The following is a 21,065-nucleotide window of genomic DNA, read 5'->3' as shown; positions in this document are numbered from 1 at the left end:
TTTGCTATTTGATTCTGGCTAAATAATTTTATCTGGTTTAGTATTTAAAAATACATACAAGTAAGTAATGTTAACTTGTAATCATTCAATGGCACTGCGGAAGTACTTACTTTAATAGAGATTTCTTTGATGTTACAACATATATGCCAGTACTTGTGTCTTTTATGTTGAATTCTTTTCCTATAGTAAATTAAAGATACATTATTTGGGGTTTTTTTTCTCTTTATGAGAGAACAATGTCAGAAGACCAGATTTATTGCTTTAGAACTTAAAAAAAAAAAAAACAAACTGTTGTTTTTTTTTTTAAGTAAAACTTTAAGCTAACAGTACTTTGGTTCTTGAAAAACATTGTATCTGTCCTGGTTAGAATCCTTTTTGCCTTCAGATATTGTTTAAGGTTTCTTGGGTTTTTATTAATCTCCCAAATACCTAGCTATTTTTTATAGTTAATGTTGTACCTCTCCGCTGTCTGACAATAATTACTTAGCTGGTTGTTGTCACAGGACCTGGGAGATTATGATTTATGGATTTGGGTAAAATACATCTGTGAGTAAAAAGCCAGTATAAAACCTACATGAAATTTAAATCTTAATTTAACTGTATCTTTTCACTATCATACATTGTCATTCACATTAGCAGTCTTTATCCCATGTACGGGGATGATGTACTTGTAGATTAGCATCTCTTTCAAAAATTTTGAATAGATGAGTGTATATTGTGTAGTTCTATTGATTCGTCCAAGATTTCACAAATATTCATTAAAGTGAAAGAAAGCAAGTACAATATACAAACAAATCTGGAATCATAATTATCTAACAGACCAGCAAAAATCTGTTGCCATAGAGAAATTGCTTCTTACAAAAATAGAAATATTTTGTGGGGGAAATGTTGGCCGCTTTTGTGGTTGCTTGCTTTGGGATGCCAACTGGAAGTGCCTTTTAGTGAATATGATTGTACTAGGTAGGTGTGCTTTACTTGTACTTTCTATTACTGTTATCCTGCTTCTGCTTTACCATATGGAAGAAATGCATCCTTTGTACTGCAGATTTGAAGGAATCATGGAAATGTGGAAATTCCAAAAATTTTAACAGCAAATTTTGTTGAAATGAAATGTAAAATATATATATATATATATATATATTTATTTTTATATATATATATATAGTGAAGTCATGGAAAGACGTTTGAGGTAAAAAAAAAGTGTGTTAAAATGTGAAATGTGTCAGGATTACACTGTTTATCAGCTTTTTTTTTTAATTAATCTGATTCTTCCACTTACAGATTAAATGGAAAAATTGGATTTGCCTTGGACTTTAATTCAGTCTGTTCTATTCACAAAAAGGTTCACTTGCATGTTATGTTACTGCATTAAAAACATTTCACAAATAGTGCCAGCCGGAATTAATAACAGCTAAGTCTAGCATTTTCAAAGAAATAAAAAAAAAAAAAAAAGGGAAAATAATTATTTTTCTCATGCGTCAGCATTTTCTATTTCAGAAAGAGATAATTGACGCAATTGTATATTTAGCGTCAAAATTGTTATTGGCTGAGTAACTTACTTTTCCAAATGTTTTTGGCCCTCATAATGCTACTGTGGCCCATCTCTGTAGCAGTTCATTCTAATTCACGTGGATTTATGTATTTATTTGCTTGGGAAAAATGATCCTGTCTGTAGTGAAATATGTGTTTCCCCTTCAAATCCATGTTATCTGATGAAATTAAAATAAAAGCTTTTTAAGAAGTCCATTATAATATCTCTGAAAGACTTAAGACTCAAACTGAAATGTGTCCTCTGCAGGCAAGCGGATTAGCAAGACTAATGGTGGGTGGATGGGCATACTACCTTTTTTTTGCCAAGATCCTGCTGGTCGTGTTTGTTCCTCTCCATATGTTGCCCTGTTTTTATGAGCACTGTGGTGGTGTTTGGGGCTTCAGCTGACTGCAGGGTGTCATTGTCAGGAGTGCAATACATATACTGAGCAGCAGTCTTGCTCTTGACAGTATTAAAATACGCGAGGGGAGTGAACACTGTGAGAAATCATGTGTTGTTCGCACCTTACAGGTAGGGAATTTATCCACCAAGAGTACCATATCTCTTACAGTCATGGAGTCTGAGGAAAAGCCAACCAACCATCAGAGCAAAGCTTCCCGTGATCTGTGTAGTACCACAGTCATATGGCCAGTCTTGTGTCATGTGGTGGAACGAAGCTCTCGTTAGCTTTCTTTTCGTATTCAAACTTTCCAAACGTTTTATGTCTTTTTGCAAAGTCTGCAGGGCCTGGTAGTTCATGCAATAGGAATATTGTTGTTTTGACTCTAGGGATGGTTTTGCTTGAACTGTTGCCAGTTTCCTGAGGAGAGCTATGATCTTGTGTGCCCAGCTGTATATTTTAAGGCCAGTGACCAACTGGGCACTAAAACCATCAAAATGCTTTTATCTGAACAGCACAAAAATCATAATTATTAATGATAACCAATTTGAGGATTTCCAGAAGTGTTTCTGGTAAAGAAACATCAGTAATTTCTTCAGTAGCAAGGTAAAATTGTGTGGTTTTTATTTAGATAGTATTGATACATGCTTTCTGTAGAAATCGTGGATGTTTGGATACAGCTTCTAGTGATTTCTTTGTCTCTTGAACGAACATGGGCATAATCATGAACTCTAATTAATTTTTTCTCTGTAAACAAATGAGCTGGAGAATCCATTTTTGCTCATACAAAACTAAATATTCAGGGTTAATGAGAGAATCACGATTAAAGAAATTGAAAAGCATGGTTGTCTTGTCAGCTGATCCAGTTTTCTGTGTCTTTGTAAGCCATTAGGAACTGAATTTGTAAGAAGGGTATACACAAATGCTGAAGATCTTTAGGAGTAAAAGACTATTTATGGCTGGAGGTAAAGAGAGAGGCTCAGGTGATTCACAGCTCTTAAGTTAAGCTTGACTCCTTCGTTGTTCTATGAAGACCTCTGTGTGTGTGCGTGCACATGTGCAGGTGTGTGTATGTGCTCCGAGGTTAAAGCAGACGTTGCCTTTAGTATATGTGACAGAGCAGAATGATTTTATCTTCCGATACCTCAATAAATGAGAGTACTGTGCAGGTTTTGCACATGATGAGTACAGGTAATGCGTCTTATATTTTCCTTTCATTGAAAGGATCTGGAGATAAGTTGCATTTAAAATACAGTTCACTTTTCTGCACTCCAAAAGCATGTGTCGAGGTACTTTTTCTCAGCTGGCTTGCAGAGAAAGTTTTTTCATGATTCTGGTCTTCTAAGTCCATTTTTAAATGGACCTTAAGCTCCTACTTTAATTAAATGTTATTTAAGTATTTTACCCCGTCTCCTTTTAATCAAATCAGAGTTTAAAAAAAATAATGAAAGTGTTAGTAATAAAATTAAGGGGTTTTTTTTCTAATGAGAGAGCAATAGTAAGTTCTGATTCCTTTTGTGTATCAGTCTGACCTCTGTGTCTATAATGTGCTTGCTTTATTTGGCATGAGTGTCCTCACATAATAGTTTGTATTTCATACAGCTAAGAAACAGTTGTCTACTAAGTTCTAGTGGATTAACTGTAGCCCATAACTGATTCAACAATGTTGAATCAATTTATCCTTGTTTCAGGTGACCAGACGTTAAGAGTTTGGGATGTGAAAACCGCAGGAGTCAAACTTGTGATACCGGCCCACCAGGCTGAGATCTTGAGCTGTGACTGGTGCAAATACGATGAGGTATAAACCTGTTCCTCCAGCTGTTTTCCTAATTGAACCACTGTCATTAAATAGCGGGGGTTTTTTACTGCAAAATTAATGCATCTTCTCTTTATAAAAGTATGTCTAGTTGCTTTGTTGCTCTCATTCACTACCACATCTTCAGAAGAGCATTGTTCCAACAGATAGACGGGCCCAAGTAAACAGAGGTTTTGCTTATTCTTTTGTCCAGTGGACAGAATAGTCCATAGTGAAGAAACAGTTTGTATTTCTCTGTTCTCTTTAATTTACACACTGGAGACCACATACACGATATATTCATCTGTATTGTTTGATTTATCTAACTTTTGTAGCCAACATATGCGTCACTGCAATTTAATAATTAAATTGTCCTGTTATATCTATGTTTTATCAAATCATCAGAACTTGCTGGTAACCGGTGCAGTTGACTGTAGCTTGAAAGGCTGGGATTTGCGGAACATCCGACAACCAGTGTTCTTCTTGCTTGGTCATACCTATGCTATCAGAAGAGTAAAAGTAAGTTGTATTTTATTCCCCATTGATCACCACTGAATTATTACACATCTTTTTCTGGAAAGCAGTAGTATTTTATATTATCTAGTAACTAGGGAAAAAACAACAGGTATTGAAGATTTTAGGTGCTACAGTGACTGTTCTTGGAAACTTCAGTTTAGCACTGTAAAACATTTTGATGTTTTGCAGATTGCTGGGATTTCAAAGTAAATAACCTCTTCAAAGTCAGTGTATTTCCACGAGGAGTGTTTGAGAGCTTGAGAGAAGGTTGGGAGGTTTACTTCAGCTAAGTTATAGGGGAAATTTGAGATAGAGAAAATACTGTTATTCATTTTTTAAATGCTGCTCTGCCTTTTTCTTTACATACAAGGGGTCAATATTCACAGAAGGCAAGGTATAGAACTCGTTGTGAATATGTATTTTTGTGTATACAAAGAAAATGTTAATATGTTCAAAGAGATATTGAAACTTTATGCATGAAAGGCTACAGATGACTATACTGTATCTGTGTACTACTAGATCACCCACCAACTGGAATTTGTTCTAGATGCACAATGACCTTTTTTCATATTAGTCAGTGCTTATTATTTTTTTTATATTAGTCAGATAATACCTGATCCTTTTAAAGCCTTTCAGGAACAGGTATGTTTATTAATAGAAATCTGAACTGGCAGAAAAAAATTGTCCTGGGTCAGTATTTTGCTTCACATGACCTTCGAAATTTTGATGTGTTTCGAACAATTTTAAAAGTTACTGCGCTTGGGTTGTAATTAGTCAGAAAAGGGTGTGACTCAAGGAGTGGTTCCATATCACAAACCCTGTTTGTGGCCAGAGAGATAGAGAAGCTCCTGCTCCTCCTTATCCTAGCCACCCTTGCCTGCTATCCCCACTGGTGGTGGCTGTCCAGTCTTTTCTAATTTAATTCCTGCATGACCATGCTCTAATCTGGCTCTGCGAAATGTTCTTCCTAGCAGAAGACCATTTAGCAGTGGTGTTTGAGTTTGTTTGGGTTTTTTTGTTTTTTAAACAAGATCATTTTGCAACTCCAATTTGACAGCCATTAAGACAGATGAATCAGTATGGTATCAATCAATAGAGACTGTCATATTCTTACTCTCTGACAGTTAGTGGGATCTTTTAAAAACAGTTCTGCCACTAAGGGATTCATAGCACATTGTTTTCATGGTAAAATGGAGAAAGTGAATGCAGAATTGTTTTTCACCATAACCAGTGATAACAGAACTAAAGGACAATGGATGAAACTAGCAGAAGATGGGTTTACAAACAGATGGAAGTACTTTTTACACATCAGAATGTAGGCTTCTTGGATTAGCTGTCTGCACATGAGGTTGCATAGGCAGGCAGTGTCATCAGGTTCATTGATAGCAGCTGGTTGATAAACAGATACTAGAAGAGCTAGACAGGGATAGCATCTCTGATTTCTCTACTCTCTATCATCCTGGGCTGCATTAGGAAGAGCGTTGCCAGCAGGTTGAGGGAAGTGATCCTTCCCCGCTACTCACCATACCAGTGAGACCGCATGTGGAGTGCTGGGTCCCGTTCTGTGTTTCACAATACAAGGGAGACGTGGACATACTGGAACAAATCCAGCAAGGGGCCACAAAAAAGGTCAAGAGACTGGAGCCTCTGTCCTACCAGGAGAGGCTGAGAGAGCTGGGACTTTTTTAGTGTGGAGAAGAGAAGGCTTAGGGAGGATCTTAACCACTGTGTATGAATGATTGGGGGAAATAGAGAAGACAAAGCCTGACTCTTCTCAGTGGTATCTACTGAGAGGACCAGAGGCAAGTGGTGCAAACTAAAATACAAAAGATTCCATGTAAACATAGAGCACTGGGCTTGAAGACTGTTGACCTGACCACATAGGGTATCTTTTATATATCTTCTTATCCCGTCTCATCTGAGTTTCCGTTTTGTGGCCCGTCGTGCTCCCTGTTTTCTTAAAATGCCTTGAAATGATTATTAGGAGTTGGCCAGCAGTAGAACTTTCTTTGCACCAACCTTTGAGATCAGTTCACTGGGTGGCTTTAAGTTGATGGTGGAGAGGCTGTATATGCATACGTGTGCAAAGAAGAGGTATGTGAGAGTGCATGACTTCTCTTCCATCTTAGCAGCCTTTTATAACTTCCGTTTCAAGATAAACGTGGTCCCTGTGGACATAAGATATGAGAATGTGGGCCAGCACTTAGAGGTGGTGCAGCATATCTACACTTGTGTGGTCTAACTCACCACTCACACTAAATGGAGAGAAACCAGGATGCTACCTAAATAGAGGCGGCTGTCCCTACTGATGTGCCTTCCCCTACATTGTGCTGACACTAGCAATTATAAAGCTGTCCAGCAGGCTGGCTCAGCTGATTGCTCTGACTGAAAATCCTGTCCCTAAAAGTGGCTAGTTTCTGTCTGGATCACTAAGCTGTCTCAATTTGTCGCTCAACCACACAATTGCAAGCCCTGACACAAAGGAGCGGGGCAGGAGCACACAGCCTGAAGTGGAAGGGAAAGGGAAGGCCATGAGTCTTGGCAGCAGTGCACTCTTAAATTAGCTTAAACCAACCACGAAATCACACTCTTCAGTTGTCTGTCTCTTGTATTCTGTTCACTTGTTCAGGGTTGTGTTGACTGTCAGATTGGAGGCTGGCGAGGAGTTCTAACCCAACACAATACTGTCAGGATTACTGCAGATTTCTTGTGGTCTTTCACTGCAGTACAGGGCATTATCAGCATGCCAAGGTCAACTGGAGCCCTTTTCAGGAGATTTTGACATTGGTGCATTTGGCTGCCTCATATTCTTAGCTGGCTTACATCTCTTATACAGAAATGTAGTTACGGTTTTTGAGTTTACCTAAAAAGATATTTGGATGAATGATCTGTGAAATATTAGAGGTCAGGGTGGATGATACGTGTCTCTTCTGTCTATATACAACTGTTCAGATGATAAAATTGTAGTATCTTACAGTTAAGTGGAACAGAATTTTAAAATATTCTCTTTGTAGCAGAAAGACATTATGCAAATTCTTTTAATTTTTATGTGTAGCACTCTGCTAAGTACTTTGACAGAGTTTGCTTAGGTAAGTTGCTAGGGTATTTAAGGTTAATGACAAAGCTTTTCAGCTTTAACAAGGTGTTTTTGCTTCATCTGCAACTATGTGGACAAAGATGCAAAAGGGGCATGTGGGAAATGTGCCATTGGTTTTTGCTGCCCATCAGACTTCTTTCCCTTTATTACTCATATTCCTGAGGTGCAGAAGAAAAAAGGTGTTTTGTCGTGATTTTTTTTTTTTTCCCCTCCAGAAAAATTATAGGAAATCTGGGGAGGTTAAAGTTCAAGCATGCACATTCCTCAATTATGCTATAGTAAAGAGAACTGTGAGCAGAGTTCAGCAGGCAACAACATACACTGCTCTCTTGGCAACTTGGGCAGTTGTGGCAATAGCCCAGGCTTAGCTTTTGACTTTGTAGTAGCTGTGAATAATACTGGAAGTTTGGCAGGAAGAATCTTACCTATGAAGCGTGATGTAGGGCACCTGCATTTCAAACTGAAGTTATGTCAATGGCTTGTGTATTTCCTGTTGAGAAATACAGACCTTAAAATAGTTGGAAACTGAGGGTGTGCCAAAAAGCTGGAGCCGAGGTGAACATTTTTCATTTAACTGCATCCTTATTGCTGCAGTTCTTAGACCTGTCTGCAAGAGTCCGTGGAAGAGTGTGTCCCATAAAGTGCCCTGCAGGAGAGGGGGAAATTATGAAGTCATGTTATACTGCCTTTAGTTTTTCAGCTGATCTCCAATTTTCCCATTTCTGTAAATAATTTCAAAATTTTAGGACATGGAATTGATGACTGTACTATATCTTACGTTCTCTACAGTATGGCACAAATTTTCTCTCTCTGAAAGGAGTGAACTGGACACATAGCTTTTCTGCGACTCGCTTTATATAATGAGATGATACTCAGCTTGTCAGCCAAAAGCAGAATTTAGTGACTGTCTATATGACTGTCCTAAAACTTCTTAACTTTGCAGCAGGGTTTTTTGGCACTGATGTAATGAAATCAGACCAAACCAGGATCCCATAGAGCATTGCCTGGAACTAGAAGCATGGCAGGGAAATTTGTTGATGTGGTCTGTTTTGTTGCAGCATATGTGGTACCTGCCAAGACAGTTTAGATAGTTAAACTTTGGTAACTTTCTACTTACGCTAAGTCTGTATATGTTCACAATGTTTTTAGTTTAAAAGCTCTCCTGTTTTGTTTTCTTGCAGTTTTCGCCATTCCATGCAACCTTATTGGCCTCCTGCTCCTATGATTTTACTGTGAGGTACAGTATGTTTTTTATTGGATAAAAATGGAAAGATAATCTATTTTAATGTGGCTTGCAGTAGAAAACAGTTCTAGAGTGGACATACTGAAGTGCAGTTAATGTTGCTATCGGATGTTTTCTCTCTTTGTAAGCTATGTTGAAAATGCGTGGGTTCTTCACCTGAAGGCTAGCTCAGTCACTCTTCTGAATGATATCTGCTCTGACAGATGCTTTCTGTAATAATGCTGAATGTAGTTGCATCCAGCTATGATAGCGTCTGATAAGAAGGTAATAACCTCTTAAATAAATGTAGATTGGTGACTTTGTATGTTTCTGTGACATATTTTTATTTAAGCTTTATATGAACAAAGTTTTTTGTCCTACGAGTATCTGAGGAAGCTTTTGTTATTGTTCCACTGTATGTATCACAGAATCACAGAATCAATCAGGTTGGAAGAGACCTCTGGGATCATCGAGTCCAACCATTGCCCTGACACCACCATGTCAACTAGACCATGGCACTAAGTGCTATGTCCAGTCTTTTTTTAAACACATCCAGAGATGGTGACTCCACCACCTCCCTGGGCAGCCCATTCCAATGTCTAATAACCCTTTCTGTAAAGAAATTCTTCCTAATGTCCAACCTGAACCTCCCCTGGTGAAGCTTGAGGCTATGTCCTCTTGTCCTGTCGCTAGTTGCCTGGGAGAAGAGGCACTTCACTACAACCTCCCTTCAGGTAGTTGTAGACTGCAATAAGGTCACCTCTGAGCCTTCTCTTCTCCAGGCTAAACAACCCCAGCTCCCTCAGCCGTTCCTCATAGGTCAGACCCTCCAGACCCTTCACCAGCTTGGTCGCCCTCCTCTGGACTCACTCCAACACCTCAACATCTTTCTTGAAGTGCGGGGCCCAGAACTGGACACAGTATTCAAGGTGCGGCCTCACCAGTGCCGAGTAGAGAGGGACGATCACTTCCCTAGACCGGCTGGCTACACTATTCTTAATAGAGGCCAGGATCCATTGGCCTTCTTGGCCACCTGGGCACACTGCTGGCTCATGTTTAGCTGGCTGTCGATCAGCACCCCCAGGTCTCTTTCCGCTGGGCCGCTTTCTAACCACTCTTCCCCCAGCCTGTAGTGCTGCATGGGGTTGTTGTGGCCGAAGTGTAAGACCCGGCACTTGTTCTTGTTGAACCTCATGCCGTTGGTCTGGGCCCATCTATCTAACCTGTCCAGATCCCTCTGTAGGGCCTTCCTACCCTCCAGCAGATCGACACTCCCACCCAGCTTGGTGTCATCTGCAAATTTACTGAGGGTGCACTCAATCCCTACATCTAGATCATCTATAAAGATATTGAACAGCACTGGCCCCAGAACTGAGCCCTGGGGAACACCGCTAGTGACCGGCCGCATGTTCTTTAGACAGTACTTCTGCAAGTTCCCCTGGCTGCCCAGTATATCTGATACTGCTGAGGATTTTACAGTACAGCTGATTTAAAGCTGACTAAAAGTCCTAAAGAAGTTTGACTTCATAGTAGGACTTCTCTAAGATACAGTGTCATAAGTCAATACACTATGAAGTAAATTCCTGAATATTTCAATCACATTCTTTGATCTACATGTTAATTTTATAACATGGATTGAACATAGTAGATAGTACATTTACAAATGGGAGAAGCCCTCTTGCCTCCTGCAAAGTTATTCCACTTGCCCAAATCATCCCAATTAATGTCACTTCTGGTTGTATCCTAAGTGGTCTGACACCAGACACAGAAAGGTTCTGTTTCCTAAGGGAGACCTTGCTAACTCTCAGTGCCTACACATGTTTCTAAATCATAAATCTATATAGTCTTGTGCCATAACATCATATAAAGTTGCATCATGAAGTTCGTGTGTTAAGCATTGTAGGAATTTTGTATATTTTAAAAAATCTTACTGGAAGAGTGATATAGCTGGAATACTCTGTTTTCATCCAAGCTCTTGGTCATAGCTCCCAGAAAGCAGCTAACAGAAACATGCAGAGGTGCAAAGAGGTTCCAAAGCTCTGCTGTAGATGTGGGACTGCTTGAGACTGTACAGTGACAATGGTGGCATTCCACAAGGAGACAGTTGCTGGAGCAGTTGTCCTTGGCCCATGTGAGTCCTTAACCTCGATAGGACTAGGGAGGATGTTGCCTTCCAGGTCTTAGGCTGCAGGGAGTGCCTGGTGCATCTTCCTGGGACTGGGGGTGATGGTGGCCTCACCTGTGGGAGATGTGTTCTCTTTGAGGTACTGAGGTGAAGCAGCTGCAGGAGGAGATGAGCAGACTGTGTACTGTCAAGAGTAGTGAATGCAAGATTGACAGGGTATTCACAGATATCCTTCAGAGGTGAAAGCCCAAATCCCACAGTGCAAGGAAGGAGGGACAGTTAGAGACGATGCTTCAAGCGGTAGAGGATAAGGATACAGTTTCCCCATGATGAGGGACGCTGGAAACTTGTGACTTACAGTAACACAAGTTGGAGCTAGAGAACAGATTTAGTGCTCTGGAAATGGGTGAGCAAGAACAAGCTCAGCCCAGGGAGGTGTTAGAGTCAGCTGAGCCTGAACAAGTGTCTGCACTGAAAGAAAAATGTGCATCATCACTGGAGACTGCCTCCTCTTGCATTCCTTCTTGAAGTATCTGTCTGCCAACCCCACCTGATGTCTTAGAAAGTTTTGTTGCCTCCCTTGGGTTGAGGTTCAGGAGGTTGTGGAGAGACTGCTAGGGTTTGTCCAAATTCAGAACCCTGCCTTTTCCCACTTACCTGCATGGGTTGTCATGTTACTGAGAGATGGTGGGACTGCTCACAAAACTGGAGTGCTGCAATGGATAAAGGTTCCTGAGGAAAGAGAGACTAGGAAGGCGAGGTGGTGATAATGGTAAATCTGCAAGTTTAGCAGTTCAGTCACTCCCTTAAATTTTCAGTCCCTGCATGGGCTTGTTCCTTTCAAAAATTGTGCCTTTCTCTTGTAGATTAGAACGGGATGGTGAGCTTATATAATATTCCTGTCCCCCATAGACATGTCATTATTTCAGTAAAGGACTTAAGTGCTTGAGAACCTTTCCTAAGTTTATGTTAATTGTTGTTCGTTCTCTTACTATAATAAGGGGTAGTGCCTTGCCAGTGGTATCCACTGCCATGTGGTTGGTGCCAGGAGCCTGACAGTGTAAGTGCTGTGATGTCCATATGTATATAACTTTCTAGACTGCTGTACCAGCATTCTGTCTTATATAAAGTGCTTGATTTTATTTATGTTTAAAATGGTCTTCTCATAGAACACTGCACAGTGGTCTGTGGAAGGTTATTTATGGGATCTTACTTAACATTCTTTACTGATGCAATGCCAGCTGGTTTGCAGTGTATCATTTCTCAAAAGGCGGCTTCCAGGTCTAAAATAAAAGGTGGTAACTGGTTTCTTCAGATGACCTTGTCTGAGCACTAAGGCTAATAATCATCATGCTCATGCATTGAAGTGACTTGATTGTGTTGTCATGCTCTTCCCATTTTTGACAGCAACTATGTATCCTTCAGGTTTGGCACTAATGCTCTTCATGCAGTACCAAAATCTAATGCAATTTCAGCTCTGGCGTTTTCATGTGTGGAAACTGTCAGTAAAGATGAGGAGAGCTCCTAGCTAATATACCAAGGTGTCTGTAAATGCAAAGCTTGGGGACCTTTTCACAAAATGCCACTCCAGGCATTATTTTTCTGTCCAAACAATTAGTTGTTGTGAGTAGGGACAGAGGGCAGGGTTGAAGAGATGAAATACAGTTTTTCAGCAGTTTTAGAAAGCTAGTAGTTGCTGGGTTTGGTTTGAGTGAACAAACAACAGAGAAGGCCAGGTGAAAGTCTTTGGAAAAGGCACAAGCAAAATATTCTGTATAATGGAGGAAACTTGTTACCACAATACTTTGGGAACATCTCTTTTAAAGAATATGATATGATGACGATGTTGTACCTCTACCACGTGTACTGTACTGTCATTTACAGGAAAGAATGTAGCTCACAGTAAGAAGCAGAGTTCACTTAGAGACGTTCAGAGTTTGACTGGACGCACCATACACTCCACATGCACATACATGTACACATGCTACCGTGTATGCACGTGCATATACACACACATGTGTACATGACTGTATACACACATATACATACATTTCAATTTAAGGACAAAAACACTTGGTAAATATATAAAAGGTGGAAGAGAAGCAGGGATTCCAGTACCTGGTATTAATTTTGGTTCTTGTTGAATCTACTCAAGGCCCGTGACTTTTTAGACACACTTGATAGTAATTCATAGAGCAGTATGGTATAGCAGTCCTTTAAAAACAGATTAATTGGTACAAGCAGTGTTATTTTAATAGCAGCTTAGTTATATTGTTCTTTTTTTTTCTTTAATATTTCTGTTTGAATCTTAGAATTGTCTGTAAGCATTAACATATAGTACATAACTAGATACAGCATAGCTTACTGTTCAAGCTCTGTAATCTTAAATGTTACTGAAGCTTTATAGTTTAACCAAGCAAATGCAAATCTTAGGTAAGATTACCAAACTGCCATGTGAGAGGCAGGGTTTTTGTTTGCTTCAGGTGGAACAGCTAGTTTGGCACATAATGACAACTGGCTATCTAAAAGCAAGAAATAGTAGGTTGAAAGCAAAGTTAACAACACTTAGCTTCATCCTTTGCAAACAGTATAATGATTGCACATGTGCACTCTAGTCAAGCTACTGAAAACTAGTTCACGTGCCAACTTTATACTGGGGGCTAAGAAAAAGAGGGTGTAGATTTGAACTTGAGTTTTTACATACTTGGGTATAATGATTTGGATTTAACCCCTGTCTAGTAAATGCCTCATTGAGACAAATTTTTTCTGTACCATTTCCTTACTCTTTGGAAGAATTCAGGAAAAATATAGGTTAATTAGTGAGCAGTTTTAATACAAATGAATCATTAAAATGCCAGGAAATGCACAAAGTACTGTAACATTTCCAGGACTTATTTAGGTCTGCATGCATGTTCTTAAACCTTATCTCTATCAAAATTCAGTTTGAAAGAACATCAGTGTCATCTCTTACTGGAATCACTGTTTTATATTTTTGGACTCTCTTCAGTATTAAAAAAAAAAGTCTTGGTCCATTAGGCACAGACAGTGCTCACCAAAATCTAAACAGAAACTCTGATAAATTATAGAACTTCATTAAGCTGGTATCAGGCCAGATCTTGAAAAGTATTCACAGAAGCTTGCCTCTGAGGCAAAAAGATGATTTTTGTTGAAAGTCATATTATACTGGACATCATCTCTGCAAGACACTTTAAGGTAAAGCACTATGTCCATCTCTCCATCACTATGTACAAGTGCAGTAACTTGGATCACAAAGAAATCTTCAGAACTTCTGGAATAATGCTGCTTATAGAAGAAACTGTTTTTCACTTCAGTTAATTAGCCTTGTTGTCTCTTTTTTTTTCTTTTCCTTCAAGGTGAAAAGGTGGGTGTTTGCTCATTTGCTCTCTTTTTTCTTTTTTCTTTTTTTTCCCAAATGGAAAATGTCTTCTCGCTGATCAAAATGCTTGTCACTGGTGGTTTTCAGTGTGAAACTGAAAACTCTGCAGTAGAAGAACCTGTTAATTTGAATGTCTCAGTTGATTATAGCTCCAGCATCATTATAAAAAGTCTCCTTGATAGCAAAGTTGCTAATGGTAGTCAGAGCTTTGGGCATTACATCCGATGAAACTAACAAAATTCAAAACTGATTGTACTTTTCAATTACGATTTAACTGCTTGTTGTAACTATGGAGTTAGTCAAAATCACTCATGCACCAGTGTAAAGCATAACTGTTGTCTTACATGTTTCCTCTTTGGATTAAAACAAGAATTACAATTTCATAGTAAATATTTTGATACATAAATGAATGCCCAGGTTCTTGTTTGTTTTTTTTTTTTAATTCACTGGCATTTTCCTGCCTACACATGCTAGTTTTCTTTGAAATAAGTATTATGAGATGGAATTTTTCTTAAAACTAGGAAAGTGTTGGCCTCAGGAGCTACTCGTCAAAGATTCAACCTCATAAATAGATTAATAACTTTTATCTATGAAAACAAATTTTCTAGTGCTATGAATAGCACTATAATGTTGTTGAAGAATACAGCAAAGGGATATTTGTATTTTTTTTCTTTTTAATTTCTCTTAATAAACAGGTCTGTGTAAATGTTAAATATTTGTAATTAAAACCTTCAAGTATTTATATTTTAATATGTAACTATGGCAGCATCTGAGTATTTTTTTTATGGAAAGTGCATCTTTTTTTCATCTAAATAACCCCTTTTTTACTTTTTGGTTGTGAAGCTATCTATTATTTCTGTTTGTCATACAAATACATTTAAATCTTTCTCTACAAAATGTATCCTCTCTTTCTGAAAGGCAAAGTTAAGGTTTTTTTGTGGACAGATGAGGAAACAGAAGTATCAAGAGAGACCACACATACCTACAGTATTATCTGTATGTTAGTGACAACCACTTCTGTTTTTTCTCAGCCATCTGACCCATTTTTAGCCAACTGACCTTTCCCAGTGCTTGATGAAGAGTGGGGCGTGTGTCGAAGTGAACTGAAGCCCCAGTCTAGAATCACGATACTAAAGGATGGGGAATATCTAGAAGCTCTGATGAGACCATGTATGTCCCTAAGTTAGGGGTTTGCGTGCCCTTTTAGTTAATTCATGTTTTGGGGAAAAATCAGGGAACAAAGAGTAAGCTGGATAACTTCACTCTGGTAACTACACTTAAATGACTGTGTATCAACAACAATGAAGTTGTTACTTTTGAACATCAACCAGCCCCTGTAAGTTCATGTTTTCATGCTTCAAGATTAGAGTAGCACATGATGCTGCATCTTGGGCTGCACCTTGTATTGATTTAAGCTAAAAGTGTTAGACAAGGCATGTACTTGCCTAAATGGAGTTTCTCACTTGCATTTCTTACCAGATTGAACTTTTCAGGGCACTCTGTTTCTGGTTTAGTATCTTTGATTGATACCTCAATAGAATGATGATACAAATACGTTCTCAGGTTGGCTTTAAGTGCATGATGATGCGAGTTATTCTCAAATCATTGTTTGGAGGAAAGTATTAAAGTTACTGGTAAGCTTTGCAAATTTGAAGATCTTCAGAAGAAGAAGGGATATTATGAAGGCTAGTAACTAGTTGTTCTTAAAAGTTATTCTGTTACATTGTGGCAGAAGAATTGAGACAAACATAACTTGCGATCTGCCATTTTACCTTATAGAAAAATGTTTGTGCAGGATTTCATTGTCAGGACATCGACCTGTGTAATAAGAAAAAACAGTGGTGCATATGCAGTTCTATGGGAGCAGGGTCATAACTGTGTAAGTGGTGTGCTTTGTTTTCCCATACAGTACATAGGAAGTAAACTAAGAAGTTAGCATTTCAGCAAGAATTACTTCAAAATAAAGCATGTAAGTTGAGTCCTTAGGGAAGAAATATGCTACTGGAGCAAACTCAAAAGTAAAACCTATTTCAGAATTACTTTTTTAGATACTCTTCTATTTGATTTGGCTCTCAAGCAATTCTTCCTCTTTTCTTTGATGCTTATGGAAGATAATACTTTGAATACTGTTAAAGTTCATGCTGCCAACCGTGTAGATACACCTACAATTGAAGTAATGCAAGCACACCTATTTGTGCTGTGAATGCATCTTCATTTTGCTGTACAGCTGTCCTGCTGGGGTAACACTGTCTTAGGAAACCTGCATTGTGCTTTAAGTCTTTAGAATGCGATGGAAGTTCACTCTGAGCAAAATATTGTCGTCACCATGCTAGTTTCGGAAGATGGGCTATAGATAGTGTTTTTCACTTTGGACTGCAAAGTTGTTATGAGAGCCATCATTAACTTGTCATCAATGGTTCTCAGTCCTGAGATTGTACATTTTTTTGGACTTTCACTAGTAATTATTTTTATATCAAAAAAACAAAGGTCCCAGACAGGCTGTGGAACTTGAACTAAGTTGCAGTACTCTTAAACTCTGTGCTGCTTCTGACTTTTTGCTAACATGACTCCATACAACAAACACCAAATTGTCCTACTATTTTTAAAATTGATCAGAAAGTCTTTTCTAAGTTTTTGTTCAGGTAGACCTGAAGTTGTCTCCTTTAATCATAGTTTTCAGTTACAAGCATCTGTCTTTCAAGAGTTAGTAGAGAGCTAATGTGGTAAGGAAGGCTACCACTGTTACTTAGAAACAACAGGATTTATTTTCTTACCTTCTTATGAACAAATGTGGGAGGATGAAAATGCTGAGATGGTCTTTTGCTCCTCTCTCCTGCAAAATAAGTTGTTTATCTTAGATCTCAGGTACTAGGAGAAAGCTAAGAGGGCTGTTGCTATGGCATAGGCATTGTGCTGATACCTCTCTGCTCGTTTATGAAGGAAATAACATCTACACGTTAAACAAACTGACCCTGCTGGCTCCAGTGTTTACTATTTTACCTGAATTGGCTTGAACATACCGTGCTTTCAGTGTAGTTGGTCTGATAATGAACTGTTCTTATTAAGTACTCTCACTTTTCCCAATAGGAGCAAGGCAGAAAGACCTCTGTAGTTGTTACAGAAGTAGTAAAGCATATGATTGACCACTGTGAGAAAAATTCAAGCTGGTTACAGCTGCCAGCCCACTAAACGTGCTGTGCTTTGCAGCGTATGGACTCTTCTAAGCAGTACATACAACACAACAAAGAAAACCAAATCTTTCTTTTGTGCCATCATATGGTATCTTGTCAATATGTTATTATCTGAAAGTTCTGTTCCTGAATCCTTTTTTTCACAACTGAGACTTCTTGTTACCTATACTTCCATCCCATCTTCTCTTCTACCTCTCTTATCCTTGCTGTTAACTGCATTGATGGACATTGCATCTAACGGGGCAGTAGCTGGGAGAAGTAGAGCACTTCAGAAATCTATTTTCTAAGCATTTATATCAACCAAGGCTGGAAAGAAAAATTGCTTTTTGAAATGGAATTAACTGTGTAATGCAACTGATCTTTGTAGTACAAATTTATTATTAAATTATAATATTAAATTCTGTTTTACAAGAACACAGTCTCAAATTTGAGACTGGGAATGACCAATATCTCTAAATGAACATGTAATTTTCAGCAAATAAAGACTCCATAGTGAACAATACCAAAAACTGAGAAAAATCATAAATTGTGCTAATGTCTTTCAGTGATAAAATTCCCCAGCCATCAAGAAATATTACAAGAGTATTCTAGCCTACATTTCGTTCTGTTCTAATAATGTCCCAACGGCTGCTCTTTGGTGCCAACTTTGATCTCAGTTTCTGCAACAGGAGACAAAGATGAGTTTGCCCAGTGGGGTTTAATTTATGCAAATCAGCAGATGGTTTTGCAGGAATATGATTTGTTATGTTTCCTAAGTGGATGAGTTTGCTTTCTTAAATACCCTGGCAGCAACAGATCTGTCAATATCTTGCGTTATATTTTTGAAATGGCCTTTCAATTACTTTAATTGTGGTTTGTTTAATCCCCGCCCCCGCAACCCCTTCCCTCTTTCTATAGATTCTGGGACTTTTCCAGGCCTAACCCTTTGCTGGAAACAGTCGAGCATCATACTGAATTTACATGTGGACTGGATTTAAGTCATCACAACCGTGGCCAGGTAAGAGCTGGGATGAATTTACTTTTCACTTGCCTGTTACAGCCACTGTGGTCATGGAATAAGAGCCACCAGACTGCAGAAAACTTCTGGAAGTGAGTCTGTCTGAATCCTTATTAAATAAACCTCACTTCAGGTCCATTTTTATTTATAAAGCAGTTACTTGCATTGGGTAGGAGAGGAGGGCAGGACAGACAGAATTGCAAAATCAGATAGCTGGAAGTCACGGTGAGCTGAGGGATAATGAGGTAGTTCTGTTTCACAGGAGTAATAGAGAAGGGCCTAGAACGCCAAGCTGAGATACAGAGCTTTCTTCTATCTACTTAGAATGTCAAGTTAAACACTGGTAGTGTCACACGTGATACCTCGACATAGTTTGTCATAATATTTGGAGTACTAGAAGAGGCTTAATATGTAGTTAGAATTCTAAAACCCTCAGCTATTGACATGAATGAGTGGAACCCATTTTTTCAAGGGCACTTACTTATGTACTGGTTGTGGTAGGATTCTCCTCTGCTTTTGTTGCTACAATCATTTCTGTTTTGTAATCAGAAGATTGTTTGTAGTATGATCTGTTTTTTCAGGTAAGAAAGGCAGAAAAACTAAAGCTAATTATTTGCTTTAAAACAAGAAAGCCTGTAATTTTCACACAAATTTCTATCCGTGAATTAACTGTAACTAATGCACTATTTAATGTGCCACAGATATCATTTGCATCTAGATTCTGTTCTAATTCACAGTGAAATTAATTTTTTACCCCAGATAAAAATGACTTGTAACATCTGCATTGAAATTCTGATTGGACAAGGCAAATAAAACCATCGTAATTTCTGCTGCTGATAAAAGGACACAGAAGAAAGGTGTAAGTTTGGCAAAATACTTGGCTTAATGCATGTGGAACCATTCTAGCCAAATGCTAGCTTGAGTTTCCTGCCTGGTTGCTCGTTCCCTTAATTCTGTGGCCTCAGAGGTGCTGCAGTAACTGTTCATGAGGTCATACTGTGCACCACATAGGGGAATTTGTAAGGCTGAAAAAAATTTCTCAAGTCTCAGGCTATTTTTCATTGGGGCAGGGCGAGAATAGTGTAAAGGCCAGTTGCTGGGAATTAAAACTTCATCCCAAGTGAGTGCACAGGTACAATTCTCGCTGAATTGGGTCCAGAGAGAGTAGCAAGCATAGCATAGTACATTAGGGCTTCACACTGCAACATCACGGCATGCTCTGAGCCCAGTTAAGCTTTCCATGAAGTTGGTGTGGGTTTTGCCATGGATCTGAATGAGGTGAGAAGAGTCGTCTTCGTGTTGTATTGAGGATGTGATTGCATCTTGATTATAAGCCTGTTGCAAAGAGCCCTGTGTGTTACAGAATGGGTCTGAGTGGATGGTGTTTCTGACTATCTGGCTAGGTAGGACTTCTTTTTATATGATTTATCTCTCAAACTTGGAGTTGCTGCTATGTGGGTATTCTTTCTTTTGTAACTGCAACGTATGGAATAGCCTTCTTGGAACAAGGCCAAGTAAATCCTCTTTCATAATAGATAATGAATTGAAAGCAAACAGCTGCACATGCACTTTTATGTTGGAAAAGGGAAAATGATGGTGTACCTACCCATCTACATTAGGGCCTTCGTGCATCCAGATATTTTTTTTTCCACACAGAAATTCTGCAAGTCTAATGTTGGCCTTAAAGCACAAAATCTGTAAATCTGGACTACAAATCCCTATACACTGCATGCCAGTGTGCCTTCCAGACAGAAGTTTGGCATCTGCAACAGCTTTAATATTCCTCTGTTTTTTTTCTGTTGGGTTGATTTAATATATTATGAGGGTTGGATATCACAGCAATGCAAAATGTAAACATTCTGGTTTTTAAAAGAAGTTTAAAAACCTGTGATAGAATTAAACTGTAACTACAAGATAAAGAATGAACACTTACTGAATAGTTGCTTCCAGTATGAGCACTTGCAGCCCTTCCCTGGCTTCTACATCAATCCAATGAAGATTATTTGCTTAAGTTTTATGCTGCTGTTCCCAATATGTGTGTTGCCTTCATGTCTGCTCTCTATCAAGATCTGATAGTGTGCCCCATTCATTGTTGTTCTTTGTGCATTTGTATGATTTGTGATTTTCACTGTGTGCTTTATAAGGAGTTACGACTTGAGATTTGAACTGCTTCTCCATGCATGCGGGGTATTTTATTCATAATGGACAAGCTATTCATTTATAGTCAAATTAAGTACCATTCTGGTCATTAACCTTTGATTTCATTCTCAATGATATTTTTGTTGTCTAGCCAGATGATATTTTCTTTGGCTTTGCCCAAATAACTTCACCATTTTTGAAGTATCTTTTACATGTCAACGAAAAACCAGTCTCTACTCTTGAAAAAGTGTTCGAAATAGTCACTGTGATTAAGTATCGGATCTAGGAATTATAAGACATTCCTGTGGAACTGACTGAGCTTTGAACAGAATCCAGTGGCAGAGAGTAGGTATGTGCAAGGCAAGCTGGTGCTTGTACAGTGTCCTGCTAAGGGGAGGTAACATGTGGGAGAGAGATCTGGCCATAAGGAATGGTTCCCATGTTGTGAAGGTAAGTATTAGCTACATCAAACAGAAAACTCCTTTGTGCTTAATTAAGATTCTGATATCTATTTTGGGGTATCTGCCTCTCCGTAAAGTAAGTGTTTGTTGAAAGCTTTGCATTTTAATAAAATCAACTGTTGTTTGGTTTGGGTTTTTTTTCCACCATAATGTTAGTGTCAGGTTCATAGCAATTTCAGACAATTGAAAAACAA

The 21,065-nt window shown here is 38.6% G+C and overlaps 1 protein-coding gene across 4 annotated transcripts in view; it reads left to right on the top strand.

Moving 5' to 3' along the window:
* Positions 1-21,065, top strand: part of PEX7 (peroxisomal biogenesis factor 7) — a 45,494-nt gene that overhangs the window by 14,081 nt on the left and 10,348 nt on the right. For 2 of the 4 annotated variants that reach the window (XR_011049202.1, XM_068412507.1), the window contains exons 6-10: positions 3,623-3,729; positions 4,132-4,245; positions 8,521-8,576; positions 18,172-18,271; positions 19,031-19,130. Coding sequence is in view for 3 of the 4 variants with exons in the window: in XM_068412507.1 (XP_068268608.1) it covers positions 3,623-3,729; positions 4,132-4,245; positions 8,521-8,576; positions 18,172-18,271; positions 19,031-19,084 (431 nt within the window). In the remaining variant the exon portion in view is untranslated. The remainder of the gene's footprint in view (positions 1-3,622; positions 3,730-4,131; positions 4,246-8,520; positions 8,577-18,171; positions 18,272-19,030; positions 19,131-21,065) is intronic. The other 2 variants (XM_068412520.1, XM_068412498.1) reach the window with 1 other exon arrangement.

Source organism: Nyctibius grandis, chromosome 1 (assembly GCF_013368605.1).
Source record: "Nyctibius grandis isolate bNycGra1 chromosome 1, bNycGra1.pri, whole genome shotgun sequence".
NCBI lineage: Eukaryota > Metazoa > Chordata > Aves > Nyctibiiformes > Nyctibiidae > Nyctibius > Nyctibius grandis.
This window is presented reverse-complemented; position numbering and strand designations above follow the sequence as displayed.